Source organism: Microplitis mediator, chromosome 6 (assembly GCF_029852145.1).
Source record: "Microplitis mediator isolate UGA2020A chromosome 6, iyMicMedi2.1, whole genome shotgun sequence".
Taxonomy (NCBI): Eukaryota; Metazoa; Arthropoda; class Insecta; order Hymenoptera; family Braconidae; genus Microplitis; species Microplitis mediator.
The window spans coordinates 8,485,906-8,511,322 of NC_079974.1; the positions used below are offsets into that span (position 1 = coordinate 8,485,906).

Genomic DNA, 25,417 nt, shown 5'->3' on the forward strand with positions numbered 1-25,417 from the left:
CCTATACGACTATTTTCTGTTACATAATTCGGCCACCAACGGAGAGAACATATTATAAGAATGGCTGGAAACATCCATTGAATATGCTCGTCAATCTCACCCATTGATAACATGAAAACTAAACCACCAATTTGAATCGTCAACAATATCATATCAGATATAACTATCATTATTAATTTGCGTTTTTGATCTTTTCGAGATTTATTAAAAGCTAGCAAACCTGTAATAAAATAGAATCATATCATTTAAATTCCGGAATACCAATGCCGGGTCAACAAGCTTTCGATTTAGGCATTTCCTACTTGACGGTTTTAATTTCATACTAGAAACTTTGCACACCTGATACGTAGTAATTCGCTCAAGTTTCATTCATATTCTATTGCTATTTTCGGAGTCCCCTTAAAATCTTGGACTCCACGGAACATACATAATAAATCTTTTAATAGTACCTGTAATGGATAGCTTCAGAGATATAGCTATCAATTATTATCCGTTTTTGATTTGAAGTGAAACTTGTCTAGTCAGGAATTTCTCATGGAATTGGTAGAGAATAATGATAAATCAATAAACAAATTGGTAAATAACAGCTATGATTTATATTTATTTATTATTTTAATAAATTTGAATACCAGAGAGGTTAAACAGGCATATGACATCGGTATAGAGACACAGTTGGCTCGCGCCACCACCTTCACATATTTATATACATAGACTTTAAAAATAAAAAATAATTGTAAAGTTTACAGATTATTTTGTTACAACGAAATAAAACTGACAAAATTAGATTATAATGGGAAATACATAAGTTATTCGGAATCAAAACCATATTCGCGGGCCGAAAACGTTGATCTGATTTTAGTCTAACTGGCCGGTATTTGGACTACTTGGTCTTTCATTGAACTTCAATTAAATTTTTGGACTGTTTTTGATCCACTCGGACCGAAAAATTTGATCTGATTTTAGTCTAATTGGACTATTTGATCTAATTTTGATTTTTCATAAAAATTATAAGCTGTTTTTGATCTGTTGTTTTAAAAAACAATTGCGTTACGGGCAGACAAAACTAGATTAATTCTTAAACTTTACAAAATTTTAGCTCTGAAAATTTACAAGGGCTAAACTAGATTTAATCATGGACTTGTAATATTGCACACATCAAGCTCGAAAGCGCAGGTGTGTTTTATGGACGGTTTTTTTTATTCGACTATTTTACTCACACAAAAATCTTTCTACACTATTTTTATTCTACCAAGATAGGTAAAATTGTATACTAGCATATAGAGAATTTATTAAGGAACAATTTAAACCCAATATTAAGTCGATTCATCATTTTATTCGTTCAAAATAAATTATTTTAACTCAAGAAACCAGTGCTGTCAACTGTTACGTATGAAACTTCGTAAACACGATAACTTTCGATAGACACCATTAATCGGCCTATCTTTTTTTTTATTGTCTTTGTATTTTTTATCACAAGAACCCTTATGAAAATTACTATCTGAATCCTTTTAGTTTAATTGTAATTCATTAACAACGTAAGACTGATTATTCGTAAAAAATTTAGCTGCCATTTTTTTACTGTTATTTTTATTTTTTTCATTGTTTCTCTCTATCAACTACTGGTGGCAGCACAGGCGTATCAATATGTTTGAAAAAAAAGCGACATCTAAGACAAAAGGCGGGATATTTAAAAAAAAACGTTAGTTAAAAAATATTAAACTGAAAATAAAAAATGAAAAAAATCAAATTGATAATTTGTAAGTTGAATAAAAGTTCATAATAAAAAAAAAATACATTAATATTATATAATAAAAGTAGTGATTAAAAATAAAATGAGCGATTGAGGTGTGCACTTTTGGATTTTCCAACATTTTTTATTTATGAGTAATATTTATAAAAGATGTATTAAATTACAGAATAGATTATTGTCGAAATTATAGTGCGCCTATACTATTTGCCATACGCAGCGTTGTACGCAGCGCCCTTTGGGCTGCTTTTTCCTCCCTTCCGGTTCTGGTACTATACACCTATGTATGGGTAAGTATTTTAATCTCTCGTGAGATCTCTGACTGGTTGTACGTCTGACGAGTGATTTAATAAACTTCAGTCTTATATTATAATTAACAGTGGTTCTTTCTTTTGAATCCATACCTCCAACAGGTCATGGGTCCAGCACGTTTCCACTGCGCGAATTAAAACTCGATTTAATTCTATTCTGCAAAAACTATCGAAGTGAGTTAACGAAGTGAAAAATAATCACGTGAAAATGAAATCAAAGGCTAGCACATCTGAAATGACAGATACAACAATGCAGACACAAAATCTTTCTAACCGTAAGTAAAGTATTTAATTAAAAATAATAACGATAATATTAAAAATTACAAACGATTTGAATTCCTAAATTATACACTGGTCACAGAAATTAAGGGATAGAAAAAAAATCCGAAATTTTTAGGTGATTTTCAACATGCTGTAACTCGGTCAAAAATGGTCGTATAAAAAAACTAAAAAAGCAAATTGTAGCCTCAAGTTTCTAGTTTTCAGATCTGGACCTCAAAATTTTTTATCTCGTACGGTTCCGGAGTAATCATAAGAAAACCAACGAAAAAAAAATTTTCAAAATTTTTGCTGGTCTTTCAATACCTCTATGGGCGACAATAAATTTTTTTGAATAATCCGACTGTCTAACTTTTCTCGGAAACTTTATGCCCTTTAATTTGGTGGCCTTAAAAAGTCTCTACGACAATTTGGCGCCGAGTTATCATTGATCAAAGCAAAAAAGTCCATTTTGGCTTTGATAATCAATAACTCCGGATATATTGGTCGTACAGAGAATGAAAGCAGGGTTTTGAAAACTGGAAAACATTCTTTATAAGGCAAAATTAGTGGCATTTGATAGAAAAAATTTTTTTAAAGCGATATTGTTTGGTAAAAAACAGGTCAAAATTCACAAATTTAAGGATATTCGGAAATCTTGCTATAACTTTGGATATAAAGGATGCACAAAGGATATCTTCGTCTTTTTGTCAACCTCAAAGTGTCCTGAAGAAACCCTGGGAATTTCAAATCGCTGCGATTTTTCTTTCTTAGTGGCCCGAAGCTTTAAATTTATCGATTTTGTCAAAAATCACCATAATTGGTAGTTTCTCGGTTTTTGTTCATTTTTTCGATTTGAAAATGGTTTTTTGACCGATAATCTTCATTTCTTTGATCAAAAAGATCAATTATCGGAAAAAATTGAAAAAAAAAAAATTTTGGAAAAAAAATTTTTTTTTTCAAAATTTTTGTTGTTGTATCTGCAATGATTTATCATTGTCAAAAAAAATTCCTAAAATTTTTTTTACCGCTGTAACTGCATCTGCTTCAAATGTCAACTTAACAAACATACCCTTAGGGTAACTCTAATGCCGGCGGTAGGTACGCTTATACTATTTTTGGTCTTGTTTTTATTACTTTTTGGATAAAGTATATTGCTTCTCATCCTACTATATTCCTCACGAGATGGTTCAAAAGATACACAATCTTTATTAAGTCGTTGTCTAGCTAGAAGCAAGCTGTTTACAGTTGGTCTGATTAGCTTATTCCTTGTCTTAGTCTTAATTAAATTTATCGCACTGAAAACTCGTTCACATTCTGCATTGGAATGAGTTAATGAAAGTGCATTTAAAACAAATTTTGACAAATTTTTAAACCGATGAAATACTTGATCATCTTCATCACGGTCATATAGATTGTGCCAAAAGACATCAATATCATCCGTTGTACTTATGTGGGAAGGCAATTCATAACCCGGTAATTTTCTCCATTCGTCATCAATGATTTGATAATCATTTTCATCGACTAGACGTGGTAACGATTGCAATAGAGGAAGTAAGCTTGGTACAACATCTCTGTAATTTTCACTCATCGCATTTATTGGTTTCAGTGCAGACATTCTTTGTAGCGTAACATCGTCGAAATCAAACCTTTTTTTTATTTCAAGACACCCAGTCACAATGAAATTTTTAGAACCTGTGAAGAAATCATTTTTTAATTGAGCGTTGTTTCTAATTTCTGGTAATTGCAAATATAGTGCGACAGATGATCCTCGATACATGTTCTCAAGACGTAAGAACTGTTCTTGATTCGACGGATCAATCTTTGTTATTGTAGTTTTATTAATGTAATCTCGTACCATATAAGTTTTCAACAAATCAAGGTAAATAAGCTTGACTTCATCATACATATTAGCAATTATTGGTTTGTCGGATTGAAAAAGCTTGTTTAAATTCGTAAATTTGGGTAGAATCCAATCTAAGAATAATAAATATAATTTTACTAAAGGATCCGAGAGAGCATTTAGTATATTATCTATAGATCGTAACTTTGCTTGCGATTTCACTTGTCTAAAATATGTTTGTAGAGCTGTCCACTGCTCTAATAACCGAGATACCACAGCAGTTAATGACAACCATCGGGTTTGTGATGGGTGTAATATTTTATGGATATCGAGATCCAAAAACACTTGAAATTGTTGAAAGTGAGCCTGTCTTTTTGCGCTAGATTTAAAGTAATTATAAATGTCACGTGCTAAATCTTCACATGTACGAGGAAGTTCTTTGCAAGCTTCACTTGCACATAAATGCATTGAGTGGCAAATGCATTTCATGATTGGTATACCAGGACACTTCTCCCGAAATCTGCTGGCCACTGAATTCTTATTTCCCATCATGGTGTTACAGCCATCAGAAGCAAACCCTATTACATTTTCAAAACTTATATTATATTGATTAAATGAGCTTTCAACAGATGTAAATAGGTGCTCAGCTGTAGCTGCTTGGGCAATAATTTCCTGACTAGAAGATGCAGCAGAAGAATTAATTCCAGATTCATTCGGTTCTCTTTCAAAAATCTGATGTAGCTTCCAAAATTTGCTAACTATTTTCCCTTCATCAGAATCGTAAAATCTATATAAAGAAATTATAGGTTGATTGAAAAGAAAATTTCATAAAAAATAAAGAAGTATAAAAATAACCACCTGACTACAATACACAAAGTTTGAACCGCAGACACATTAGTTGATTCATCAATTAATATGCTAAACATATTTGTTTTTAATTTTTCACATAGAATAAGAGTTTGTGATTCAGCGATAACGTTTTTAACAACTGCCTTTGCTTTAGTCGGTTTTAATTGAACTTCTTGGAGTATTTTCGAGTCTGGATAACAGTCTTTTAGTAAATCAATCAAGTGGTCCATAATACTAAATGATAAATTATGTTCAACCATAAAAGCACACGTTTTTATTTCAGCTCTTTCAACCGACGAGCTTATTGAAGTTTTTTTTCAGCTTTATCAATAAATTGTTTGATTGATTTTTGAGTTTCTGATGATACTGATTCAATTTTTTTTGTGTGACTAAGTGATTCTGCATATTTATCAATTACTTCAATGTCAGCTTTCATAGATCTTTTACCACAAATAGTACAAATAGCTTTAGTTTGATCATCAGGATGTGGCATCAACCATTTGCCGTAGTTTTTTTTATTTTGCCAAGCAGATCGAAATTTTTGGACTCGATGAGTGCTTGGAAAATTTTTACGAATTTTTTTTTTAGGAGGTGTATTCACCTGTGAATCATCTGAATCGCAACTTTTATCACTCATGATATAAATATTTTTAATGTGAAGTAGAATCAATGTGCTCGAGGTAGATGATTTATTTCCAGACTTTTTATTTTTCAATCGCGAATTTAGAATTTGGCGTAAGGTTAGAAAAAAAAACGTTTGACATTCTATACTATTAACTATAAAATGTTGACTGGGGCACTTAAAACGCTAGGCAAATACTGGTAAATATCGTCCTGACCAATCGTAATAATGTATGCCTAGAAATATCTTTTTCATTGGTTGATGTCAACAACCCGGGAAAAAATGATTTTGCCTAATCATATATGATTATATATGTTCATATATATTAGACTGGGCCAAAAAAATCGACTATTTCTTTTTTTTAACGATACTGTGGAAATATTATTTGGGATGACAAAAAAAAATTATTGTGAAAATTTGAGCCCTTAATTTTGATATTAAGAGGTGTATCATCGCAATTTTTTATTTTTTTTTAATGAGCGGGTTTTTGTCTCATAACTCTCAAACCATCGAGATAAACGAAATTGACTCAGATACATTTTTTGAAGAAAATTTAATGCTCTACAAAAAAGATTTGATTGAAATTTTTTGTCAGATGAACCGTTTCCTTATAATCATGCTTTGAACATTGGTATGATTTTAAAATTTGATTGTTCAACTTTGGAATTTTGTAATTCATGTAAAAATAAGATTCCGGAAAAAGACAATGATGATTCTTGAAGAAAATTGAATGCTCTACAAAAAAAGTCTCTTAACAATTTTCGCTAAATTCACTCCTTCAAAAGTTATTCAAGGTTGAAGTTATGTAAAACGACTTCAATAATCTTGAATAACTTTTGAAGGAGTGAATTTAGCGAAAATTGTTAAGAGACTTTTTTTGTAGAGCATTCAATTTCCTTCAAGAATAATCATTGTCTTTTTCCGGAATCTTATTTTTACATGAATTACAAAATTCCAAAGTTGAACAATCAAATTTTAAAATCATACCAACGTTCAAAGCATGATTGTAAGGAAACAGTTCATCTGACGAAAAATTTCAATCAGACCTTTTTTGTAGAGCATCAAATTTCCTTCAAAAAATGTATCTGAGTCGATTTCGTTTATCTCGATGGATTGAGAGTTATGAGACAAAAACCCGCTTATTCAAAAAAAATCGAAAATTGCGATGATACACCTCTTAATATCAAAATTAAGGGCTCAAATTTTCACAATAATTTTTTTTTGTCATCCCAAATAATATTTATACAGTATCGTTAAAAAAAAAAAAATAGTCGATTTTTTTGGCCCAGTCTAATATATATGATCATATATGATTATATGAAGTTATATATAATCATACATGATTATATATGGGGTCATATATAATTATATATAATTATATATGACCCCATACATAATTAGATCTGATCATACCTGGCTGTTATAAGCCCATATATAAGTCTATATATAATTAGATCTGATTATATACAGGGTGTCCCAGAAGTCGCGCACCCCATTGTAGAGATCGAAAGAGAAAAATATTCTGAGACGAAAAGTCCTTAGCCATTTTTCAATCAGATGCATAGTTAATTAATTATTAATTAATGAAAGTGACCAATCAGGAGCGCGCGACAGAAGAATAAAAAGTGAGTGAAACAGCAGTAAGAGACACCATAGCTGCTGCCGGCTTCTCACGCAGTACACTGAGAGTGGGGACGGACCAACCGTGGACGGCGGACGTACGTGATGCTAGGTGAATGTGTGAGATCGTGCACTAGTGTGGGCTAGCGTGAGTGTATCGGTAATAATGCACGTATGAATGTGAGTAAGGATATTTTTATTTTTTTTACTACAGGCACAAGATTTGACCGAATTCGACGGGAAAAACAGGATAATTTACTAAATTCAATCGGTCACGACTGAATTTTGATTTTTAATTGGAATAATTGAAGTAATTTTAAATAAAAAAATCAGTGAAGGAGCTCAGGCAAAGGCACAGGGCGAAAGTTACTGGACGTAAAGTTTATTCATGAGGAATGATTAGAGTAATTTTTGATTAAAAAATCAGTATCAAGGCACTAGGCGGATATGACTGAAATTTTTTTTTATTTTAAGTAATTAAAGTAATTCTTATTTGAAAAATAAGTAGGGAGGGTCAGTTAGAGGCCCTGGGCGGCTATGAATGAATTTTTGTTTTTATTTGGAATAATAATGGTAATTTTTAATTGAAAAATAAGTAGTGAGAGTCAGTTGGAGGCCCTGGCCCCTTATAGGAAGAAACAATAGGCCCAAGCTTAACCGAGGCTTGGCACAAGACTTATTAACTCTGGGAAAAGCTTGAAATCCAAGCTTGGTCCAAGTCTGTCTAAGCATCAAAATGATAACACCGAGCTAAGCTTGAGTGACAGTGTTGTGCCAAGACTGCATCTAAATATTGGTCCAAGATCGAGAGCCAGTATTGTGCCAAGACTGTTGCTAAATAAGCACCTATGCATATTAAAGATAAATAAGAAAAAAAGCATATTAGTAGAAATGTGCGTGATGGTAACAAATGGAAATAAATTTGCACACAGAGAAATCAGGTGGATCGATGAAACTAATTTTTTTTTGCATTCGCTGGGTCTCGAACCTGGTCCTTCAAGGCTGGTAGGCAAGCGTCTTATCCACTAGGCTGCTATGCTATTCACAGAAGCCAGAGATTTTTAGGTACCATTTGTTATTTCGACTGGTAAACCAAGGCTTGTCAATAAAATGTCTGTTGAATCTTGGCCAGGGTTAGTCAGAGGCACTGTGTGGCTATATCTGATTTTTTATTTTCATTTAGAATAATTTAAGTAGTTTTAAATTAAAAAAATTAGTGGTGAGTGTCGAGTAGAGGCGCTGGGCGGCTATGCGTGAATTTTTATCATTATTCAGAATAATTACAGTAATTTCTAATTGAAAAATAAGTAGCGAGAGTCACTTAAAGACACTGGGCAGCTATGGCTGAACTTTTATTGTAATTTGAAATAATTAAAGTAATTTTTAATAAAAAAATAGTAACGAGTGTCAAGTAGAAGTAGTGGGCGGCTATGCATAAATTTGTATTTTTATTCAGAATAATTACAGCAATTTTTAATTGAAAAATAAGTAGCCAGGGTCAGTAAGAGGCCATGGGTGGCTATGAATGAATTTTTATTGTAATTTGGAATAATTAGAGTAATTTTTATTTAAAAAATTATAGGCGAGTGTCAAGTAGAGGCACTGGGCAGCTATGCATAAATTTTTATTCTTATTCAGAATAATTTCAGTAATTCTTAAATGAAAATTAAGTAGCGAGGGTCAGTTAGAGGCACTTGGTGGCTGTGACGGAATTTTTTTACTTATTTTGAATGCTCGAAGTAATTTCCAAATAAAAAATCAGTAGCGAGACTCAGGCAGTGGCACTAGGCAGCCATGATTGAATTTTTTTAGTCTACAATTATTGAAGTAATTTTTTATTTACAATCAGTAGCGAGGCAATAGATGGCTATGGCTAAATTGTTTTATTTATTTCGAATTATTTAAGTTATTTTTAAGCTTAAAAACTAATACTAAGCTCAGACAAAAACACTGTAATGGTTTTTACAATAAAAAATTTATTTACTGAGAAATATTGAAGAATTTAAAAATTAAAAATCCAACGATTAACATCAATCTTTTTTACCGCAAGCGCTGATTAAATTTGATTGGTTACAATTATTTGAGAGAAGTAATGCATCTACATTTAATCGAGTAGATGCTCAAAATGTCGTCCGTTTACTTGAAGACAGAGCCGGCATCGCTTGAGAAGATTTTCTCGGACAGCCTCTAGCGTTTCCGCAGTGACTGTTGTCTGAGCAGCATTAATGCGGGCCACGGTCTCCATTTGGTCCTGGGGCTCATCAAAGTAGACCATTTCCTTGCAATGTCCCCACAAAAAAAAGTCCAGTGGCGTCAAGTCAGGTGATCTAGGGGGCCACCTTCGTGGTCCGTTTCTTCCCCAACCAACATTGAGGGTAAACCCCGTTGAGGAAGTCTCTCACTGTACCAGCATAGTGACTCGGTGCTCCGTCATGCTGAAACCACATCGGCTGCTCATTCACTTCACCGAGTAGTTGAGGAAGTTCATCACGCAGGAATGTCAGGTATTGGATGCTCTGTAATAAGGAGAATTCATGGTTTGTTGTAGGAAACTAGGAAATAGGTACATGGAAGTGGTGAATTCAGTGAAGGAATATTTAAGGACGACGAGGACGACGTAACTAATTATGAAAAATCGAACGATTCCATTGAAACACAAAAATCACTAGCGTAAAAAAGGTTCAATTTTTATGAATGGTAATAGCTCTCAGTTAATTTTTAAAAAGACTCAATTCAAATCCTCCACACATAAGAATTTTTACTTGTGTATTCAAATGTTTACTTACGTCCATTGTTTCGGGTAATTCGTAAAGAATGACGTGGTCACCGATAATTCCACCCCAGACATTAATCTTCCATTTATTTTGGAAATTACGGTTCACCGTCATGTGCGGATTTTCGTCTTCATACCAATGACTATTATGTTGATTGAAACACCCCTCCCGAGTAAAGAGTGATTCATCAGTCCACAATATTCCCCGTAAAAAATTTGGATCCGCGTCGTTGGAGTCAAGAATGAACTGACAGAAGTCCATTCGCAAGCGGTAATCTCCATCTTCTAACTTCTGCACTTTTCTTCTGTGATAAGGATGGATCTTCTCAGTGCGAGTAATACGGTTCACTGTCGAGCGGGAAATGTGAATCTGACGTTCAACCCGTCTCGTACTCGTACTTGGATCCGCACGGATAGCAGCGAGAACGCGCTCTTCGTTGCGAACGTTCCGAACCTCACGAAGTCGACCGACTCGCTCGACGTTGTTCGGCATCAAATTGCCGGATTCGCGACTACGATGAAGAGCGCGGAGAATAACATTTTTATCCGGATAGCTGTCACGATTCAGAAACCTCTCACGATAAACGCGTGCAGCTGCCGAAGCATTGCGATTACACTCGCCATAGAGAATAATCATCTCGGTAAAATCAGCAGAAGTATAAACCATGATAACGTAGTTCGTTGACAGAAAATTCAGAAACGACTGACAACGGAAAACAGTTAGCCAAGAGACGGAAGAAAACAAATGGTATCGGAAAACAAATCGAATCGCGAAACGCATGAGAAAAAAAAACAAGAGAGTCGGAATAATAGCAACAATTGGAAAAAAAAAAGTTAATAAACAAGGAGAACGAAAGAATAAAAACACAGAAGTTTTTTAAGGAAAATAAATCAGCAAACGACACGTTAACCCGTCTAAAAACATCGGTTCTTTATTTTAGTAATTATAATTATGATTTTATTAATTTACCAAAATAAATTAGCCGTCCACACTTTGTTAACCCGTCTGAGATGATCGTATTTTTACTTTCACATTAATGATTATTATTTTATTAAATAACTGAAATAAAGAAACCAACGATGGTCTCTCGGTTCGTCTAAGTCCATCGGTTTTTTATTTTAATAATTATAATTACTAATTCATTAATTTACCAGAATAAATTGACAGCCGACACTCTGTTAAGCCATTCGAGTTAATTGTTTTTTTATTTTTAAAATAATAATTATTACTTTAGTAATTAACTGGAAAAAATCAGCTGCCCAGTGCCTTTGCTTGACCTTCGCTACTGGTTTCTAATTAAAAATTACTCCAATAATTTAAAAAATAGGAAAATTCTGTACCTACCACCCAGTGCCTCTAACTGACCCTCGCTACATATTTTTCGATCAAAAATTATTTTAATTATTCCAAATAATAATAAAAATTCACACATAGCCACCCAGTGCCTCTACTTGACACTCGCTACTAATTTTTTAAATTAAAAATTACTTAAATTATTCTAAATGGAAATAAAAAATCAGCCGTAGCCACACAGTGTATCTACTTGACTAATTTTTAAATAAAACTTACTTTAATATGCATAGGTGCTTATTTAGCAACAGTCTTGGCACAATACTGGCACTGGTTATTGGGCCAATACTAAGATGCTGTCTTGGCATCCCAGAGTTAATAAGTCTTGTGCCAAGCCTCGGCCAAGCTTGGGCCTATTGTTTCTTCCTATAAGGGGCCAGGGCCTCTAACTGACTCTCGCTACTTATTTTTCAATAAACATTACTGTAACTATTCTGAATAAAAATAAAAATTCATGCATAGCCGCCCAGTGTCTTTGCTTGACACTCGCCACTAATTTTTTTATTTAAAATTACTCTAATTATTCTAAATGAAAATAAAAATCCATTTATAGCCACTCAGTGCCTTCAACTGACTCTCACTACTTATTTTTCAATTAAAAATTACCATAATTATTCCAAATAAAAACAAAAATTCATTCATAGCCGCCCAGGGCCTCTAACTGACCCTCCCTACTTATTTTTCAAATAAGAATTACTTTAATTACTTAAAATAAAAAAAAATTTCAGTCATATCCGCCTAGTGCCTTGATACTGATTTTTTAATCAAAAATTACTCTAATCATTCCTCATGAATAAACTTTACGTCCAGTAACTTTCGCCCTGTGCCTTTGCCTGAGCTCCTTCACTGATTTTTTTATTTAAAATTACTTCAATTATTCCAATTAAAAATCAAAATTCAGTCGTGACCGATTGAATTTAGTAAATTATCCTGTTTTTCCCGTCGAATTCGGTCAAATCTTGTGCCTGTAGTAAAAAAAATAAAAATATCCTTACTCACATTCATACGTGCATTATTACCGATACACTCACGCTAGCCCACACTAGTGCACGATCTCACACATTCACCTAGCATCACGTACGTCCGCCGTCCACGGTTGGTCCGTCCCCACTCTCAGTGTACTGCGTGAGAAGCCGGCAGCAGCTATGGTGTCTCTTACTGCTGTTTCACTCACTTTTTATTCTTCTGTCGCGCGCTCCTGATTGGTCACTTTCATTAATTAATAATTAATTAACTATGCATCTGATTGAAAAATGGCTAAGGACTTTTCGTCTCAGAATATTTTTCTCTTTCGATCTCTACAATGGGGTGCGCGACTTCTGGGACACCCTGTATAAGTCTATGTATAATTAGATATGATCATACCTGGCTGTTATGACCCCATATATAATCATACATAAGTCTATATATGATCAGATCTATTTATATATAAATCTATATATAGTTAGATCTGATCATACCTGGCTGTTATGACCCCATATATAATCATGTACAAGTCTATATATGATCAGGTCTGATCATATATGAGTCTATATATAATTAGATATAATCATACCTGGCTGTTATAACTCCATATATAACCATATATGAGTCTATATATGATCAGATCTGATCATCTATAAGTCTACATATAATTAGATATAATTATACCTAGCTGTTATAACCCCATATATGATCATATATAAGTCTATACATGATTAGATCTGATCAGACATGATTGATACAAACCCATATATAATTAGATATAGGCCTATATACAATTAGATCTGATCAGACGTGACTGATATAAACCTATATGTAGTTATATATGTCTATGATTAAATCTGATCAGATTTCATTGATATGAAACCTATAAATATTTAAATATATATATTAAATAATATGACAATTTTTTAATATCAATGTTATTAAATTTTTATTCTGTCAACTATCAATCAAACTTAAATCCCCAATACTTAAAAAATGTTCAAAGGTTTCGGCAGTAATTTAAAAGTATAAAGTATCAATTTGATTATTTGAGTTAAGTAATGCCATAAACGTTTCTTAATTGTAAGTGTATAACAGACTAGAGAATCAGTCTGCAAACCGTCGATAACCAAAGTTAAGCAGCATCGGCGTTGGACATTAATTAGATGGGTGACCTCGTAGTAAAATAATTGTCGATGGTTAATAATTTTTTTTTTTTTTTTTTATTTAATTTTAACCGACATTGATATTGATGAAGACAATACATCCTAATTAAACTACTTAATTAATAATTTACAGATATTCTAAATGAGATTCTAGAAATGACTATATTTGTTTATGCATGATTATATATAATCATATATGATCATGTATAAACAGATCAAGTTATGTATGATCAGACCTGGCCAATTTTTGGATCTGATCATATATAGACAATTATGCATGATCATATATGATTAGGCAAAATCATTTTTTCCCGGGAAAGCTATCAGCACGCGGTCTTTTAGCTATAGTGGGAAACATTTACCCAAGATTTATGGCGGGAAAATACGCATTGCTTGAAAAAAATTTTTTGGAATCATTTTACACATAAAATCCTTCTCGCTCAAAATTATTGTATTCTTCTGACGATTGTACGCTTAGAATTGAGGATTGAAAAAATGATGAAATTATGGTACATGTACAATAATTATTGTACGTCTGCCAACACTAGTGGAGTCATTTATATTCTTGAATAGAGACCACGTTTTTTTTAAGTAAAAAAAAAATCATCAATTCAAAATATTATTTCTTCAATAAAGAAAGTAATTATATCCTTGTAAGAAGATGTTTGTATTAAATGGACGAAATTTCATGTCTTCGCTTACGAAAATATTTGCATGATTCAAGAAAAGTGATTTTATTCAATTGAGAATATAATTTATTTAAATCAAAATTAAAATTTTCTTATTTCAATAGACCGTTGTCTTGAGTTGATAATGTAGTTTTCTCAAATTGGGAGTAAATGTTCTTCTGCCTCGTAAAAAACGTTCTTGGGTTGAGATGTTGATATACACTTAGCCGAAAAATTAAAGAAACAAGAAAATTTTATAAATTTTTTAGTGATTATTGGAAGGCTGTATTTTCGTGAAAAATGATCGTAACGAAAAAATGAAAAAAATTATATGTGCATATTCAGAATACCAAAATTCGGCAGTAGAGGGGATAAGAAATAAACTTCCTCGATTAATGGTTCATAAACAACTTGAGAAAAATAAATGGTTTGCTCATGGTAGGAATCGAGCCCAAACCGATTCGGCATTTTTATCAGTCTTATCGTCTCTCTATATAAACTATTCCTTTACGGGCCCATACATATTTATATTTCATTTCTTGATCTTTGTCTTTCGTTGGTGTAAGTAATTTATAAGTCTCAGTACCAAGAAATGCATTAATGTAAACTAAACTACGAAAGGTATCATCAACAATATTATTAAATACATTCTTAACAAAAATATTTCGTTCCTTGCGTTTTACATTTACAATATAATCTCGAACTATATCAGATTTTTAACTTATGATGTATGAACTTGATGTTGACTTTGTAGCTACTGGCTTTTTGTTTGACTTACTATTACTTTCAAATTCTCTCGCACTTAAAATGTCATTTACCAAGCTAGATAAGTTTAATTTAAGATATACATATATAATTTAGGAATTCGAATCGTTTGTAATTTTTAATATTATCGTTATTATTTTTAATTAAATACTTTACTTACGGTTAGAAAGATTTTGTGTCTGCATTGTTGTATCTGTCATTTCAGATGTGCTAGCCTTTGATTTCATTTTCACGTGATTATTTTTCACTTCGTTAACTCACTTCGATAGTTTTTGCAGAATAGAATTAAATCGAGTTTTAATTCGCGCAGTGGAAACGTGCTGGACCCATGACCTGTTGGAGGTATGGATTCAAAAGAAAGAACCACTGTTAATTATAATATAAGACTGAAGTTTATTAAATCACTCGTCAGACGTACAACCAGTCAGAGATCTCACGAGAGATTAAAATACTTACCCATACATAGGTGTATAGTACCAGAACCGGAAGGGAGGAGAAAGCAGCCCAAAGGGCGCTGCGTACAACGCTGCGTATGGCAAATAGTATAGGCGCACTATAATTTCGACAATAATCTATTCTGTAATTTAATACATCTTTTATAAATATTACTCATAAATAAAAAATGTTGGAAAATCCAAAAGTGCACACCTCAATCGCTCATTTTATTTTTAATCACTACTTTTATTATATAATATTAATGTATTTTTTTTTTATTATGAACTTTTATTCAACTTACAAATTATCAATTTGATTTTTTTATTTTTTATTTTCAGTTTAATATTTTTTAACTAACGTTTTTTTTTAAATATCCCGCCTTTTGTCTTAGATGTCGCTTTTTTTTCAAACATATTGATACGCCTGTGCTGCCACCAGTAGTTGATAGAGAGAAACAATGAAAAAAATAAAAATAACAGTAAAAAAATGGCAGCTAAATTTTTTACGAATAATCAGTTTTACGTTGTTAATGAATTACAATTAAACTAAAAGGATTCAGATAGTAATTTTCATAAGGGTTCTTGTGATAAAAAATACAAAGACAATAAAAAAAAAGATAGGCCGATTAATGGTGTCTATCGAAAGTTATCGTGTTTACGAAGTTTCATACGTAACAGTTGACAGCACTGGTTTCTTGAGTTAAAATAATTTATTTTGAACGAATAAAATGATGAATCGACTTAATATTGGGTTTAAATTGTTCCTTAATAAATTCTCTATATGTGTTCAGTCAAGACCCAATTCGCTACCACCTGAGAACGCCGAGCCTCACCAATAGGTCGGCAGCACTTTCGCTAATTCAAACTTACGCGCGAAATCTTGGCCAATGGGGAAATTCCATCATTTGAATAATTAGTTCCAACTTTGAATAAAAGAGTTGCGACATGAAACGCACTCATTGGCTCAAGATTTCTACAAGCTACGTGGATTTTCGCTATTGGCTGAAATTTCGTCAGCGTCGGCTATTAATTTTCTGATTGGTCTACCGCTCTGACGTCATAAAGAAACCGTTGTGAGCTTTCACTTTTCAACGTTTCCTCATATTCTCAACTTGCTTTTGAACAGTTCACCTCGTGTACTAAAATCGCTTCGCTATTGTAAAAGTTTTCTTGTGCTTTTAAAGTAATTCTTGTGCTGCATTATATTCAATACTTAGCCAGTATATCAAGGCTGCTATTTATTGGATATAATTAAATTGTCATCCGCTAATAATAAATTACTCAACGTAATTTCCGTGCGGTTAACCATAAACTACCACGTGTTTCTTTTATACGTGTATTGAGTCGCATTCGCTATCTAGTATTTAGTCGCATTCGCTATACAGTATTCTCACAATTATATGTATAAAGTGTAAATAAACAGTTAAATTTTATTTTATTCTAAAAGTGTGTAATTTTTAATTATTGAAGTCACCACACCTACACCAGAATCCCACAGAGCATTCGCTCATTTAACATTTTGGTCCTTCGAGCCGGATCTGGTGTGGGTTCAATAATTAATAATTATCACAAAATTAAAATATCTAAAAAATTGTGAGAAAAAAGTGAGTGATCAGTTTTTTGTGCAGTGAAATCGCTAAGTGCCGTGGGCATTGCTGAGCACTGCTAGAGTGCTGCCCGTGGTGATCGAAATTACACACCGGTGTAATAAAGACAATTAGATTCTCAAGATCGAAAACTTAGCGTCGGTTTTCACTTGTTGCGTCCATTTTGTGAGTGCTGTGTATTCAAGATGGCCGCCGAAGCCCAAGTCGCGCTTCAAATGAACCGCATCGACACGATGCGCAATATGTCTACTCGCTTGACCGACGCCATTCTCGCTACCCAAGGTGCACCCGCTATCGACGCTGAACTCGCTTTCCTCAATGACTTGTGGTCTCGCTTTAACAGAACTCATGAGAGACTGTTCGAGGATGTTCCAGAGATCGTTGCAAATGAATATCATACTGGCAACGCATTTGGTACCGCTAGTCAAGTCTACACAGAGCTTCTAGTGAGACTCTCCGCTGCGAAACCCGCTCCAGTGCCGGCTCCAGAGCCTCAAGCCATCAACCACGATCAAACCGCATATTTTGGAGGCGCGCACAAAACCAACTTGCCTCAAATCAAGTTACCAACGTTCCAGGGAACTTACGACGAATGGGACTCATTCAAGGACCTGTTCACCTCTCTGGTCATACATGAAGATTCGCTTACTGGCGCTCAAAAAATGCACTACCTGAAAACTCAGGTTAAAGGGGAAGCCGCTTCGTTAATCGCTAACATTCAAGTCACGGATGATGCGTTCCAATCTGCTTGGGAACTCTTGAATACTCGCTACACCAACCCACGCAGATTGCTCGACATGCATGTCGATGAAATTCTGTACCGACAACCGCTAACAGGTCACTCCGCTGCCGAGCTTGACGCATTGTTACTCGCTAATAAGAAGTCGCTGGACGCCATCGCTGCATTGGGAGTTCCAATCAGCGATTCGGATCCTTTCTTGATTCGCTTGACGGTACACTGCTTACCAGAAGACCTTCGAGTGGAGTGGATGGCCTCTCTAGGACTCTCCAACGAGTTCCCGACCTACAAGCAGCTGCACGACATGCTGAAGGCAAAGGTACGTGCCTGGGAAAATTCTGGCGTTGGCGCAAGAGCCCCCTCAGCTCAATCAAAGGCAAGTAATGAAAGACCACCAGCACCGAAAACTTACTCGAGGTCTGCTGCTACTGGCAAGACAGGAGGCGCCACAAGTAAATCCGCTACCCCCTCCAATGCATCTACATCAAGAGGAGGCGCTAGTTACAACGCTTTCACTCCGAGAGAGAAGACGAGTGAACCAGGACTATGTCCTATCTGCAAGCAAAAGCACTTCGTGCTGTTTTGCCCAAGTTACCAGCAGGCGTCACCACAAAACCGGAAACAGATTGTCTACCACTACCGGCTATGCTACAACTGCTTGGGACGCCACCGCTTCGCTGACTGCCAGACTAAGGACAGGTGCCATCACTGTCAGAAGCCACATCACACGTCCACGCACATTGATGAGGAGACTCCCGCTAAATCGGTACAGGAACCTGCTGTACCGACTTCAGGTAACAAATAGTTCCAGTTTTGGTAACTTTTGTTTTGAATTCGCTAACCTAGTCTGCTTTCAGCTCATTCGCTCAATGTATTACTCGCTACCGCAATTGTTAAGTTGAATTCGCTAACAGGAAGTACATGTACTGCCCGTGTACTTATTGATCAAGGATCGGAGCTATCCTTTATGACGCATTCGCTAGTTAAGAAGTTGGATATACCGCTAAACAAGGCAGCTATACCATTACGAGGAATTGGTAATGTGTCAGCTGGACACTCACTTGGATCATGCCAGGTGTCGCTGCATTCGCTACATAGTTCCGCTTCTATTACTATCCAAGCTCATGTGCTTGCTCTATTGACGGTGAACTTGCCGTCATTCACGCTAACCAACAAGAAATGGCCGCACATAAACGGTCTACAACTCGCTGATCCAGACTTCTTAACATCTCGACCTATTGACATCATTCTGGGTGCAGCACCAGCTGCACACATAATCAACGCTAAAATAAGGAAGGGTAATGACAATGACCCAATCGCTCAGTCAACGACGCTTGGCTGGATCATCTATGGATCTGTGGACACCGCTACGTCAAAATTGACAGCTTATGGTCATCATGTCACTGTTGATGATCAATTACAAGACTTGCTGAGCAAGTTTTGGTATCAAGAAGAACCACAGACAGAATTCGCTATACACTACAATGAAGATGAGGAAAAGTGTGAACAGCACTTTGTCAATACACACTACAGACAGACTGATGGTCGATATGTCGTTCGCTTGCCGCTTAAATCCTCTCCAAGTCAACTGGGTGACTCGCTACGAGCTGCGCAATACGCTTTACTTCGTCTTCGCAAACGTCTGGACAAAGATCCAATCTACAAGAAGCTATACTACGACTTCCTGAAGGAATATGAAGACTTGGGACACATGAGACGCGTAAAATTAAAGGATTTACCACCAAATAGCTACATGTTACCTCATCATGGGGTACTCAAGGAACAGAGCACTACCACCAAGCTCAGGGTGGTATTCAATGGGTCATGGAAAACGACATCAGGCGTATCCATCAACGAGATACTCCATGTGGGCCCCAAGATTCAAGTTGACATCAGTGATGTACTGATTCGAATTCGCTGTCACCGCTATCTATTCGCTACTGACGTAACTAAGATGTTTCGTCAGATCGCAGTTGACAAGGAAGATCATCATCTACAGTGCATACTCTGGTTTGACGAAGAAGACCTACCAACAGTATTTGCACTCGCTACGGTTACATATGGAACAACATCAGCTCCATATCTCGCTGGAAGAGCACTTTTACAACTCGCTGAAGATGAAGGAAATAAATTTCCTAAAGCTGTTGAACCGCTGACGAACACCCGCTACGTTGATGACATCTATGGAGGCGCAGATGAACTCGCTGAGGCAGTTCAAGTTGCTCTCGACACAAAAAATATGTGTGCCGCAGGATGCTTCCCGCTTGCAAAATGGGCAAGTAATTCAACAGAATTACTGTCTCAAGTCGCTCCAGTTGAAACCCAAGAAGATACACCACGAGAACTTGGGGATACTACAGTAAAAGTGCTCGGATTAACCTGGAATTCTACTCAAGATAAATTCCAGTTTGGCTATTCGCTACCAGAAGCATCTCCAACTACTAAACGCACAATTTTGTCTGAAATTGCTCGCTTGTTCGACCCGCTTGGGTTTTTGGCACCCATCATCGTAAGAGCCAAGATGTTCATGCAGAAGCTGTGGCTGCAGAACTTCGATTGGGATGCTACGCTATCACCGTTGCTTCTTCAAGAATGGAATTTGTTTCGAGATGAACTACATCAGATCTCGAAGATTCAGATACCTCGCTGGAATCATGTAAGAACTGGTGTATCAATAGAATTACATGGATTCTCTGACGCTTCGCAACTCGCTATGGCTGCTGTCGTCTACTTAAAAGTTACTGACGCTACTGGAAGCTCCAATATTTCGCTAGTGTGTGCCAAAACACAAGTCGCACCACTGAAACCAATATCCATACCAAGGATGGAGCTCAATGCCGCTGTATTACTCGCTCAACTGGTACTCTACGTAAAGACAGTCTTGAAACTTGAAAATGTACCAATCTTCATGTGGACAGACTCCGCTGTATCCTTAACGTGGATACGAAACAACCCCGCTAGATGGAAGGTCTACATTCGCAACAGAGTTACCAAGATTCAGGAATCGCTACCAAGTGTCAACTGGGATTTTGTTCCTGGGAAACTTAACCCAGCTGACTGCGCTTCAAGAGGTTTAACAGCAGCTAAATTGGAACAGCATTCGCTATGGTGGACGGGACCTAAGTGGCTCAGTCAATCAAAAGAAAACTGGCCATCTTTTGACATCCCTACTCAGACGGTATCACATCTTGAAGAACGTCCAGGTCTGGTTTTTACCATCTTCAAGGCAGATTCACACCCGCTACATACGCTATTGGACAAATTCTCTAAGTTGTCACCACTACTTCGCACGCTTGGAATCTGTCTTCGTGCCATCGCTAAATTTAAAAAAGTGCCACAGTCCACACTGGCCACACCACTCTCTACAGTTGACCTGGAACTCGCTAAGATTTTGCTGATCAAGTATACGCAAAGTCAGTATTATTCGCAAGAGCTGAAACTACTGAAGGATGGTGATTCGCTACATCGAAATCATCGTCTCGCTAAATTGATTCCCTACGTCGACTACAATGGAGTACTCAGAGTTGGCGGTCGCTTGAAGAATTCGCTATTGGATGATGATCAAAAAAATCCAGCTATTTTACCACGATCATCACGCTTAAGTACGCTACTGATAGAGCATTCGCATCAAAAGACATTCCATGGGGGAACTCAATTGACACTCGCTGATCTAAGGAGATCTGTCTGGATAGAAGGTGGCCGTGTTCCAGTCAGGTCTCATATTCTTCGCTGCGTCGTGTGCACGAGACATAGAGGTGTTCGTGCACAACAACTAATGGGACAATTGCCATCCGCTCGTGTAAGACCATCTAAAGCATTCTTGCACACTGGAATAGACTACGCTGGGCCAGTGACACTAAAGACCTTCCAAGGTCGAGGTGCGAAAACCTATAAAGGTTGGATCGCTGTCTTCGTATGTCTCGCTACCTCCGCTATTCATATTGAAATTGTCACCGACTATTCTACTGACGCGTTCGTCGCAGCATTCAGAAGATTTACTAGTAGGAGAGGCGCCTGCAGTACCCTATACTCGGACTGTGGTACAAATTTTGTAGGAGCAGACGCTACGCTAAAGAAAGAATTCGCAGCAGGATCGAGACAGCTACGGGAACTTCAGTATTTACTCGCTACAGATGGCACAGACTGGAAGTTCAACCCGCCAAGTGCTCCCCACTTTGGTGGCAAGTGGGAAGCAGCCGTCAAGTCAATCAAGTTCCATCTCATTCGAACTATTGGTGAATCGCTATTGACTTACGACCAACTCGCTACAGTTTTAACACAGATTGAGGCTGTGTTAAATTCAAGACCGATCGCTCCGCTATCCGAAGATCCTGCAGACTTAACCGCTTTGACTCCTGGACACTTTCTCATCGGCGAGCCTCTAATCGCTGTGCCAGGACCTTCGCTACTGGAAAACAACACCGCTACGTTGTCACGCTGGCAGCAATTACAACAAATGTTCCAGACATTTTGGACAAGATGGTCGTCTGAATACTTACAACGACATCAATCAATATCGAAGTGGCATCATCCATCAAACATCATCAAAGTGGGCTCATTAGTCCTGCTGACTGATGAGAGGTTCCCACCATCAAAATGGCCACTCGCTAGAGTACTTGCGCTACATCCAGGACGAGATGGGTTGACTCGAGTAGTCACCCTGAAGACCGCTACCACTGAACTTGTTCGACCAATCGCTAAACTGTGCGTGCTGCCAGTTCACTCTCCAGACGACAATCCTGTCGACACCGTCGCCAGCGCTGGGGAGAATGTTCAGTCAAGACCCAATTCGCTACCACCTGAGAACGCCGAGCCTCACCAATAGGTCGGCAGCACTTTCGCTAATTCAAACTTACGCGCGAAATCTTGGCCAATGGGGAAATTCCATCATTTGAATAATTAGTTCCAACTTTGAATAAAAGAGTTGCGACATGAAACGCACTCATTGGCTCAAGATTTCTACAAGCTACGTGGATTTTCGCTATTGGCTGAAATTTCGTCAGCGTCGGCTATTAATTTTCTGATTGGTCTACCGCTCTGACGTCATAAAGAAACCGTTGTGAGCTTTCACTTTTCAACGTTTCCTCATATTCTCAACTTGCTTTTGAACAGTTCACCTCGTGTACTAAAATCGCTTCGCTATTGTAAAAGTTTTCTTGTGCTTTTAAAGTAATTCTTGTGCTGCATTATATTCAATACTTAGCCAGTATATCAAGGCTGCTATTTATTGGATATAATTAAATTGTCATCCGCTAATAATAAATTACTCAACGTAATTTCCGTGCGGTTAACCATAAACTACCACGTGTTTCTTTTATACGTGTATTGAGTCGCATTCGCTATCTAGTATTTAGTCGCATTCGCTATACAGTATTCTCACAATTATATGTATAAAGTGTAAATAAACAGTTAAATTTTATTTTATTCTAAAAGTGTGTAATTTTTAATTATTGAAGTCACCACACCTACACCAGAATCCCACAGAGCATTCGCTCATTTAACAATATGCTAGTATACAATTTTACCTATCTTGGTGGAATAAAAATAGTGTAGAAAGATTTTTATGTGAGTAAAATAAGCGAATAAAAAAAACCGTCCATAACACACACCTGCGCTTTCGCGCTTGAGGTGTGCAAAAGCAAATTAAAGCTTGAAATCTCTAGTTGGAAGATCTTCCAGCAAAATAATTTTTTTAGTCACGGTTTTTGCCGAATCATTAGAAAAAGGTTGAGACAAAATTTTTACAAATTTTTAAGTTTTGTTTTTTAGGTCTACGGCGCTGGGAAAATTTTTTTCGAAAAAACCAATTCATTGCTCGTTCAGGAAATTAAATCAGCTACAATCTGCTTTTTTTTTTCTCTGCACGACAGTTTGCTGCTGAGATATCAGCCTTCAAATGAAAAAGGATCCTGTTGTCTTTGATTATCGATATCTCAGCAACTAATGGTCGCATAGTAATTTGAAGGACAGTTTGAGAAACTTGAATAAATTCCCTACAAGTAGACCTAAAAAACAAAACTTAAAAATTCGGATAAATTTTGTCTTGACCTTTTTCTTATGATTTCGCAAAAACCGTGACTCCAAAAATTAGTTTGCTGGAAGATTTTCAAACTAGAGATTTTAAGCTTTAATTTGCTTTTTCGATTTTTCGATACGATCATTTTTCACGAAAATACAGCCTTCCAAAAATCACTAGAAATTTTATAAAATTTTCTTGTTCCTTTAATTTTTTAGATAAATGTATATTGTGACAATTTACTATACTCACCAACCAAGACAGAAAATTATTTTGTTTTGGTATTTTTTTTTTAATTGGTTCGAAACAAAATAAATTTGATTTGAAATAATTATTCTTGAATCAAGATTTTTTAACTTTGTTATGTCCGACTTCGCAAACTTTTAAATTCATGTTGAACATTCCTACGGAATAAATATTCCATTTTCTTATAAGAGAAACCAGGATAGATTCAAATAAGCTGTACAAAGCATTGTACCAGTTCTTTTTTTCTCATGTCTCTCATGCCCTTATTTTTTCCGGCTCCCCACTTAATTTTTCAATGGTCGTCCTATGCTTGGTGACACCCACAATTAACATAGACTTAAATTAAGTTTCGTCAACGGGACATCTCATACTTTGTAAGACGCTGCGAATTCCCCCTCCCTAGACTCGGACCCCATGGTTGCATCTTAAAATTTTTCAAGAGCAAAATCACACTACCGAGCACCGGTTTGCTTTTCGGTTATCAGTTGATTAGTTTCAGCGAAGAGTCGCAATTAGGTACAGCAGTATCCTTCAAAAAAATTTCTCAAATAACTTTATTCAGGAAATAAAATTACCAAACAAATTAAATATATATATACACTATACATTTATACCGAATATAAAAAGTAAACGAAATAAAGAAAAGTTATATCAGTGAAAGAAAAATATATTAAAATATACAGCTTAAAGAAAGCAATTAATAAAATCGCATAGAGAAGGAAAAAAAAAGTATAATACAAAGAAAAGAATAAAAGTTTCGAACAGAATAGTATTATCGGTTGCGAGTTATTGGTTGAGTGGTTAATCACCTCGTCCAGTTTAATTATATTGAAATATTAACTATTGTAATAAAAAAGTGAATACATGTTCGAAAATAAAAACCCACTCCTTTAACAGAGTATCATCGCTATTTCCTCTCAAGAAAATTAAAGGAATATTATTCCGATAAAAGTCAAATTAAAAACATAGAAAACAGAAAAATCTCAGTGTATAATAAAAGTGTAATAAATGTTCAAAAATAAAGATACTATCCTTTAAAGAGTATCATCTCTATTTTCTCTCGAGAAAAATAAACGCATTTTATTTTTATTAAAGATTAAAGTTTAAAAGTAAAATAAAGGACAAACCAAAGTAAAAAACAATTTTGTGTTTGATTAATTAAAATAAGTTAGTTAGTATTAACATCCTACCCTCACTCGAAGATCGGTTGTACGAGAGAGACGGCAATCAATTCAAGGGTCTACAGCGGGAGAATACATTCAAGGATCCAGGGACTTACTGCGAAGGAATATCACAGCAAAAAGTAATCAAAGAAAATATCAGCGCAAAGGTAAGAAAGTCATAAGTGGCTATTTTATCTTTCTCGACTCAATAATTCAATTTCAATCAGTCTCAAACTTAGGCGGAAATAAAGAAGCCATAAATTACTATTTAAA

At 35.6% G+C, this 25,417-nt stretch overlaps 1 protein-coding gene across 2 annotated transcripts in view; it reads right to left on the reverse strand.

Annotated features, from left to right (window-relative positions):
* Positions 1-25,417, reverse strand: part of LOC130669511 (chitin synthase chs-2-like) — a 147,063-nt gene that overhangs the window by 108,375 nt on the left and 13,271 nt on the right. For both annotated transcript variants that reach the window (XM_057472464.1, XM_057472463.1), the window contains exon 4: positions 2-220. In XM_057472464.1, the coding sequence (XP_057328447.1) occupies positions 2-220 (219 nt within the window). The remainder of the gene's footprint in view (position 1; positions 221-25,417) is intronic.